Genomic DNA, 10,097 nt, shown 5'->3' with positions numbered 1-10,097 from the left:
AATAGAGGGTACTTGGAATCGAGCAATTGTATTATATTTTTAATGTTGAAAAACATTTAATACCAAAAGTTTGACATGTTTAGACCTCAAAAAACACACAACAGTGTAGAAAACCCCAAATGGATAGCTGCAGGGGCCTCCATTTGACCATATTAATGAAAACAGCTCACACAATTACTGGCCAAATTACAATCTATTTCAGGTAAGGGTAGGGATCCTAACTTCCATATTCTCAATCTACTTTTTTAACACATGTTAGTGTACAGAATCACTATTACAAAGTTTACTATGATTAAGAAAAGTTTTGAGTGTAAATTCCATATTCCAATTTACAGTCTATATACTTGTTCATAAATTGGAACTTTGAAAATAACCTTGAGCAACACTGACCCCACAGAGTAAGGAGCACCTCTACACACTTACCAGATTGTATCTATACCCATTGAGATGGCTAGAGGAGCCTAAATCTGACTACCTTCCAAGTCCTTAGGTTAATCAGACGTACTTTGAATATAACATTTCCATGACATTTTTTATGTTGCAACACAAGTAATCCTTCCTCTGGAAACATTTACAGGTATAACCCCCCCCCCCCCCTATGATGTAGAAAAAACCCCACCTTGGATGGCTCTTTGAGCTGTATTTTAACAAGTTCATATTGAGCAGAGGTACTTGGAATCTAACATTTGCATAGTTTGGTCATGGAGAAACATGGCATTCAACCTGTACAAAACATGAATAACCACAGACTTGCAATAATGTAGGAAAATGGCTTTGGATGCCTGCTTTGGACCTTAAAATGACTAGATTCCAGGTCCTTAGGGTAATAAAGGGTACTTGGAATCGAGCAATTTTATTATATTTTTAATGTTGAAAAACATTAATACCAAACGTTTGACATGTTTAGACCTCAAAAAACACACAACTGTGTAGAAACCCCCCAATGGATAGCTACAGGGGCCTCCATTTGACCATATTAATGAAAACAGCTCACACAATTACTGGCCAAATTACAATCTATTTCAGGTAAGGTTAGGGATCCTAACTTCCATATTCTCAATCTACTTTTTAACACATGTTAGTGTCCAGAATCACTATTACAAAGTTTACTATGATTAAGAAAAGTTTTGAGTGTAAATTCCATATTCCAATTTACAGTCTATATACTTGTTCATAAATTGGAACTTTGAAAATAACCTTGAGCAACACTGACCCCACAGAGTAAGGAGCACCTCTACACACTTACCAGATTGTATCTATACCCATTGAGATGGCTAGAGGAGCCTAAATCTGACTACCTTCCAAGTCCTTAGGTTAATCAGAGGTACTTTGAATATAACATTTCCATGACATTTTTTATGTTGCAACACAAGTAATCCTCCTCTGGAAACATTTACAGGTATAACCCCCCCCCCCCCCCCCTATGATGTAGAAAAAACCCCACCTTGGATGGCTCTTTGAGCTGTATTTTAACAAGTTCATATTGAGCAGAGGTACTTGGAATCTAACATTTGCATAGTTTGGCCATGGAGAAACATGGCATTCAACCTGTACAAAACATGAATAACCACAGACTTGCAATAATGTAGGAAAATGTCTTTGGATGCCTGCTTTGGACCTTAAAATGACTAGATTCCAGGTCCTTAGGGTAATAAAGGGTACTTGGAATCGAGCAATTCTATTATATTTTTAATGTTGAAAAACATTTAATACCAAAAGTTTGACATGTTTAGACCTCAAAAAACACACAACAGTGTAGAAAACCCCAAATGGATAGCTGCAGGGGCCTCAAATTAATGATAAGCTGTGGTACCTGGAATATAAGATTTTCACTCACTTTGGCCATTGAGAGACATGAAATTCAACCTCCACAAAGCAAGGATAACAACACAGACTTGCAATAATGTAGGAAAATGTCTTTGGATGCCTGCTTTGGACCTTAAAATGACTAGATTCCAGGTCCTTAGGGTAATAGAGGGTACTTGGAATCGAGCAATTTTATTATATTTTTAATGTTGAAAAACATTTAATACCAAAAGTTTGACATGTTTAGACCTCAAAAAACACACAACAGTGTAGAAACCCCCCAATGGATAGCTGCAGGGGCCTCAAATTAATGATAAGCTGTGGTACCTGGAATATAAGATTTTCACTCACTTTCGCCATTGAGAGACATGAAATTCAACCTCCACAAAGCAAGGATAACAACACAGACTTGCAATAATGTAGGAAAATGTCTTTTGATGCCTGCTTTGGACCTTAAAATGACTAGATTCCAGGTCCTTAGGGTAATAGAGGGTACTTGGAATCGAGCAATTTTATTATATTTTTAATGTTGAAAAACATTTAATACCAAAAGTTTGACATGTTTAGACCTCAAAAAACACACAACAGTGTAGAAAACCCCAAATGGATAGCTGCAGGGGCCTCAAATTAATGATAAGCTGTGGTACCTGGAATATAAGATTTTCACTCACTTTGGCCATTGAGAGACATGAAATTCAACCTCCACAAAGCAAGGATAACAACACAGACTTGCAATAATGTAGGAAAATGTCTTTTGATGCCTGCTTTGGACCTTAAAATGACTAGATTCCAGGTCCTTAGGGTAATAGAGGGTACTTGGAATCGAGCAATTTTATTATATTTTTAATGTTGAAAAACATTTAATACCAAAAGTTTGACATGTTTAGACCTCAAAAAACACACAACAGTGTAGAAAACCCCAAATGGATAGCTGCAGGGGCCTCAAATTAATGATAAGCTGTGGTACCTGGAATATAAGATTTTCACTCACTTTGGCCATTGAGAGACATGAAATTCAACCTCCACAAAGCATGGAAAACAACACAGACTTGCAATAATGTAGGAAAATGTCTTTGGATGCCTGCTTTGGAACTTAAAATGACTGGATTCCAGGTCCTTAGGGTAATAGAGGGTACTTGGAATCGAGCAATTTTATTATATTTTTAATGTTGAAAAACATCTAATCCCAATAGTTTGACATGTTTAGACCTCAAAAAACACACAACAGTGTAGAAAACCCCAAATGGATAGCTGCAGGGGCCTCAAATTAATGATAAGCTGTGGTACCTGGAATATAAGATTTTAAATTGAGAGACATGAAATTCAACCTCCACAAAGCATGGAAAACAACACAGACTTGCAATAATGTAGGAAAATGTCTTTGGATGCCTGCTTTGGACCTTAAAATGACTAGATTCCAGGTCCTTAGGGTAATAGAGGGTACTTGGAATCGAGCAATTTTATTATATTTTTAATGTTGAAAAACATTTAATACCAAAAGTTTGACATGTTTAGACCTCAAAAAACACACAACAGTGTAGAAACCCCCCAATGGATAGCTACAGGGGCCTCCATTTGACCATATTAATGAAAACAGCTCACACAATTACTGGCCAAATTACAATCTATTTCAGGTAAGGTTAGGGATCCTAAATTCCATATTCTCAATGTACTTTTTTAACACATGTTAGTGTCCAGAATCACTATTACAAAGTTTACTATGATTAAGAAAAGTTTTGAGTGTAAATTCCATATTCCAATTTACAGTCTATATACTTGTTCATAAATTGGAACTTTGAAAATAACCTTGAGCAACACTGACCCCACAGAGTAAGGAGCACCTCTACACACTTACCAGATTGTATCTATACCCATTGAGATGGCTAGAGGAGCCTAAATCTGACTACCTTCCAAGTCCTCAGGTTAATCAGAGGTACTTTGAATATAACATTTCCATGACATTTTTTATGTTGCAACACAAGTAATCCCTCCTCTGGAAACATTTACAGGTATAACCCCCCCCCCCCCCCCTATGATGTAGAAAAAACCCCACCTTGGATGGCTCTTTGAGCTGTATTTTAACAAGTTCATATTGAGCAGAGGTACTTGGAATCTAACATTTGCATAGTTTGGCCATGGAGAAACATGGCATTCAACCTGTACAAAACATGAATAACCACAGACTTGCAATAATGTAGGAAAATGTCTTTGGATGCCTGCTTTGGACCTTAAAATGACTAGATTCCAGGTCCTTAGGGTAATAAAGGGTACTTGGAATCGAGCAATTCTATTATATGTTTAATGTTGAAAAACATTTAATACCAAAAGTTTTACATGTTTAGACCTCAAAAAACACACAACAGTGTAGAAAACCCCAAATGGATAGCTGCAGGGGCCTCAAATTAATGATAAGCTGTGGTACCTGGAATATAAGATTTTCACTCACTTTGGCCATTGAGAGACATGAAATTCAACCTCCACAAAGCAAGGATAACAACACAGACTTGCAATAATGTAGGAAAATCTCTTTGGATGCCTGCTTTGGACCTTAAAATGACTAGATTCCAGGTCCTTAGGGTAATAGAGGGTACTTGGAATCGAGCAATTTTATTATATTTTTAATGTTGAAAAACATTTAATACCAAAAGTTTGACATGTTTAGACCTCAAAAAACACACAACAGTGTAGAAAACCCCAAATGGATAGCTGCAGGGGCCTCAAATTAATGATAAGCTGTGGTACCTGGAATATAAGATTTTCACTCACTTTGGCCATTGAGAGACATGAAATTCAACCTCCACAAAGCAAGGATAACAACACAGACTTGCAATAATGTAGGAAAATGTCTTTTGATGCCTGCTTTGGACCTTAAAATGACTAGATTCCAGGTACTTAGGGTAATAAACGGTTTGTTTAATTTATAAGTGTTTGAGCACTAAATATTGATGGGATGTGCACTAATTTTTAGGAAATCATCCTTAGAAGCTACATGAATCAACTTCTTAAAAATAATAAGCATTTGAAGATTTCCAAATCTAGAAAATGTGTAGGTTTTGTAAATGAAAATTTGGAAATTGCTCATGTGGTCATAAATGAACATTTGGAAGATGGAAGTATGTAATAACTCTTCCTTGGAAGAATGTAGAGGGGTGGAACCTTGACATCCCAAATGCCTGCAAAACTGTCACCAATAAACATGAAACATACCCCTTTAGATGGAACCATTTCTTCAATAAAACCTGGTGTCAGACCAACGTTTGGGCAGCCAGTTTGGCACCATAACATAGAGCTGCCACCACCAAAATGTCCGGGTGTCTTCAGCATAGGGTAGACTTTGAACACTGTAAGTTTGGTGACAGTAGGACCTTCTGTTGTGAGGTTCCGGGTCTCAACACACTTGATTTTTAAAGGAAAAACGGGACAAACCTGGCGTCATTCTGTCATTTGATGTCTCATTTAGGTAACTTAACCAATTGCTACCAAACTTTCAGGAGTTCTTTCCCAACATCTACAGCCTGTGCAGAGCAAATTTGCTGACCATGCAGCCTTCTGGTGAGAGGTTATGGGTCTCAACACAGTTGATTTTGAAACCAAAACAACGGGGCAAACCTGGTGGGATTCTAAATGTGAACCCTCATTAAGGTAACTTAACCTTAACCAATTGCTACCAGACTTTCAGGGCTTATTCCCCACACCATACATATTGTGCTCAGCAGATATGGTGACTCTACACCGATCGGTTGAGAAATGATAGGTCTTAACAAACTGCATTTTTAAAAGAAACAGTCAAACCTAGTCTGATTCTGACATGTGAACCCTGTTTTTGGTACCTTAACCATGACCTCTTGATCCCATACATTCAGGATTTATGTCCCCCACCCTAAGGTTCGTCCATCAAAAGTTTGGTGACCCTAGGACCTTCAGTTGAAAAATGAAAAATACTAACAATCTTCATTTTAAATGAAACAGTCGAACTTGGTCAGATTCTGAAATGTGAACCCTCTTTTTAGTACCTTAACCTTGACCCATGGCTCCCATACATTCAGGATCTATTTCCACCACCTTAAGGTTGTTGCAGAAAACATTTGGTGATCCTAGGACCTTCAGTTGAGAAATGATGGGTCTTAACAACCTCCTTTTTTAAAAGAAATAGTCGAGCCTGGTGTGATTCTAGTATTTGACCCCTCATTTCAGTACCTTGACCTTGACCAATTGCACCCATATGTTCAGGATTTATGTCCCCCACCCTAAGGTTCTTCCATCAAAGGTTTGGTGACCCTAGGACCTTCAGTTGAGAAATGAAAAATATTAACATCCTTCATTTTAAATGAAACAGTCGAACCTGGACTGATTCTGAAATGTGAACCTTCTTTTTAGTACCTTAACCTTGACCTATGGCTCCCATACATTCAGGATGTATGTCCACCACCCTAAGGTTGTTGCAGAAAACATTTGGTGATCCTAGGACCTTCAGATGAGAAATGATGGGTCTTAATATACTCCATTTTTAAAAGAAATAGTCGAGACTGGTGTGATTCTAGTATTTGACCACTCATTTCAGTACCTTGACCTTGACCAATTGCACCCATATGTTTAGGATTTATGTCTCCCACCCTAAGGTTCTTCCATCAAAGGTTTGGTGACCCTAGGACCTTCAGTTGAGAAATGAAAAATATTAACATCCTTCATTTTAAATGAAACAGTCGAACCTGGACTGATTCTGAAATGTGAACCTTCTTTTTAGTACCTTAACCTTGACCTATGGCTCCCATACGTTCAGGATTTATGTCCACCACCTTAAGGTTGTTGCAGAAAATAATCGGTGATCCTAGGACCTTCTGTGGAGAAATGATGGGTCTTAACAACCTCCATTTGTAAAAGAAACTATCAAATCTAGTCTGATTCCAACATTTTAACCCTCTCTTTAGTACCTTAACCTTAACCAAGGCCTCCCATATGTTCAGGATTTATTTCCCCCACCCTAAGGTTGATGCAGAAAACATTTGGTGAGCCTAGGACCTTCGGTGGAGAAATGATGGGTCTTAACAACCTCCTTTTTTAAAAGAAATAGTCGAGCCTGGTGTGATTCTAGTATTTGACCCCTCATTTCAGTACCTTGACCTTGACCAATTGCACCCATATTTTCAGGATTTATGTCCCCCACCCTAAGGTTCTTCCATCAAACGTTTGGTGACCCTAGGACCTTCAGTTGAGAAATGAAAAATATTAACAACCTTCATTTTAAATGAAACAGTCGAACCTGGCCTGATTCTGAAATGTGAACCTTCTTTTTAGTACCTTAACCTTGACCTATGTCTCCCATACGTTCAGGATTTATTTACAGCACCCACAGGTTGTTGCAGAAAACATTTGGTGATCGTAGGTCCTTCTGTAATCACAGAAAATGTGGTTTCTGTAGCACCTTCCTGTGGGACGTTATGTGCCAAAAGCCTCTTAATATGTTTGTTTAATTTATAAGTGTTTGAGCACTAAATATTGATAGGATGTGCAGTAATCATTAGGAAATCATCCTTTGAAGGTACGTGAATCAACTTTTTTAAAATAATAAGCATTTGAAGATTTCCAAATCTAGAAAATGTGTAGGTTTCGTAAATGAAAATTTGGAAATTGCTCATGTGGTCATAAATGAACATTTGGAAGATGGAAGTATGTAATAACTCTTCCTTGGAGGAATGTACAGGGGTGGAACCTTGACATCCCAAATGCCTGCAAAACAGTCACCAATAAACATGAAACGTACCCCTTTAGATTAAACCTTTTCTTGATTATAACCATCTCTATATATCCAAATTAAGATCTATAATGTTGAAGAATTTGGAAGGATTTTTTCTTTAACAGAATGCATTTAGAAGGAAGTGGACACAATTTTCTGAAAGCGTTCATAAAGCACTACTCATGTAGAAACAAGACCCTTAAATTTCGTGTTCAATAAATTTCCGGTGACAAGACACTGCTGCTCTGAACATTTATTTTGAACTCCATTGTGCATCACTAGAGAAAATTGCAAACATGAGTACTAAAAAGATCAAAATGAAATGAGCATATACTGCTTGCGTTACAAAATAAAAGAATAAAGCATGTATAATGGAAAAATCGTGAAAATATAGCATTGTACTCAAACATCTTGCAAAAGCAGATAACATGAAACCTGTATTATTAAAAACAAAACTGACAGGCCCATCAGAAAAAAACAACAACATTTGAACTATTTGAACTAAAAACCTTGGTTAAACTCTCTGACATCTCCCTCCAGCTATTCTAGGATTTTGCCAGCATCAGACTGGTGGACCCTGCTGGTCTGAACATGGGGATAAGTGGGTATTAGGGCTTTTCAGGAAGAGAATCTGTTGAAGATTCTCCTGTGCTCTCATGGATTGGTTGGTGTGTGGGTACTTCTGTTTTTTTGACATGGAGTGTAGATTGTAAGTTGTGAGATAAATCTAACTTTCTCTTTACTGTATGGGATTCATTTTCAAGCTCACTATCAGATAATTCCAAATTCCATTTGGAATTATCAACATCAACATTTTCCTTTCTCATGTTTTCATCATCATCAGAGGGTGATGATGCACTGCCCATTTCTGAGTCTTCATAAGTCGTTTGGGATTCTTCCTCATCCTCTGTAGTTGTCTCCTCTGTGGTGTTTGACTCACACTCTTCCTGGGGAAGCTCCTCCTCATCATCTGGGCTGTCATCATTTGTGGAATGTTGTGCAGACATTTTGAGAGCCTTCATTCTCAACTTCCGAGTGCTGTACCCACTGACTTTATCAGGGAGGGACACATAAAACCGCTCAGCTGTGTTGGTATCATGACACATAGCCTTTGCCACCTGCTGTCTTTCCTCAGTTGAGAGAGTTTTATTGACCTGAAGACAAAAATAAAGCAAGAATTTTCTATTTAATTTCAATGTATTTTTAAAGTGTTTTATGAACTGAAATTATTAACTTAAAGACTTACTTGGGTTGACACACTGGATCGGATCTGTGTGAAGTTCACAGTTCCTTTGAGGCCAGCATCGACCCAGGCCTCTTGTAGTAGATTCACAGGTTTGAAGATTTGGTTGCCATTGACAGTGTGGAACACAAACTCACACCTGGAGGCCATAGTGCAGCAGGATGTCTCGATGAGTCGCTCCAACCATCCATACTCATCCTTACTGAGGAATAATGCTGCTTGTCCAAAGCTTCGGACAGTCTTGTGTTCATCAACCTTCAAAAAATATCAATTATCAGAATGGGGATTGAATTTTGATCAGGCTGACTAATGTGTAACATCTGAGTAATCTAATTCAAAGCTTTTGTATTCATAAAAAGATTATAGATTATAATCTGGAAGTAGGAACACTGCAAAAGGTCCTCTTAGAATGTCTCCAAAAATAGATCGTGTTAGCCTCAGTATATGTTAATGGCTCTATATGATAAATAAAGAAGACAATTGATACATACGAACGATTCTTCCAAATTTCTAATTCAGGTATTGCTAATAGATGGGAAATTGGAAATATGTCTGCCAGAAATTCTCCACAGAGGAAATGCATAAAATGAAGGGGGACTTCTTTTCAGAAAGCATTTTAACAGCTTAGCATGATACCATTTTCAATATCTTCACATTGTAGATCTCTAAAAACCAAATGGGTAAAACCAGTAATATCAGTTGCAAAGGCTATTTCAAGCTATTGTTCTGAGATTACACTATGAATGAACAAACTCACCAAAATCCGGAATCTTGTGTCATTTTTCCAGCTATCTGCAGAAGACACCATGTCCTTTGTCATGTTTGTCAACACAACAGACCGGTGCCCAGTCAGTATGGCAAGGTATCCCATGATGTATCCCATCAGTTTGTTGTGGTGGGACTTCACATTTGGATGCTTGTCTAGATGTTCTGCCACAATCACACATCAAGTTACAAACTGAACATATCAAATGCACAGATGCTTAACCCTTGTGAGGTGTGCGGGTCTGTGGGACACATTTTCATTATTTACTGAAGGAAAAATGATACAATTAATGTAAATTAATTTTAAATTTGTTTACTCTCACATCATGATTTTAATTAAGTGTTGGATTGTGAGGCATTAAAAATCACAAAATGCAACGGGTCCACCAGACCCAGAAACATTGGCTGAGTAAAAACAATATGAACACCACACAAGGGTTAACAGGTAGGGAGAACAGGAAATAATGAAATGTAACTTATGAAGTACTTAGTAGTTTAGGAATCCTTTTTCGAGCAGCAGCCATAAATTTCATCTCCACTGCTGCATGG

The 10,097-nt window shown here is 37.6% G+C and overlaps 1 protein-coding gene across 1 annotated transcript; it reads right to left on the bottom strand.

Annotated features, from left to right (window-relative positions):
- Nucleotides 1-7,816: 7,816 nt before the first annotated feature.
- LOC124865176 lies at nucleotides 7,817-10,097 on the bottom strand. The gene is made up of 4 exons (XM_047360141.1): nucleotides 10,036-10,097; nucleotides 9,541-9,713; nucleotides 8,787-9,038; nucleotides 7,817-8,694 (listed from the first exon to the last, which is right to left on the bottom strand). The coding sequence occupies exons 1-4, from the start codon at nucleotides 10,079-10,081 to the stop codon at nucleotides 8,149-8,151; spliced, it is 1,017 nt and encodes a 338-aa protein (XP_047216097.1). The 5' UTR covers nucleotides 10,082-10,097; the 3' UTR covers nucleotides 7,817-8,148.

The sequence above is a fragment of the Girardinichthys multiradiatus genome, unplaced genomic scaffold, assembly GCF_021462225.1.
Source record: "Girardinichthys multiradiatus isolate DD_20200921_A unplaced genomic scaffold, DD_fGirMul_XY1 scaffold_34, whole genome shotgun sequence".
NCBI lineage: Eukaryota > Metazoa > Chordata > Actinopteri > Cyprinodontiformes > Goodeidae > Girardinichthys > Girardinichthys multiradiatus.
This window is presented reverse-complemented; position numbering and strand designations above follow the sequence as displayed.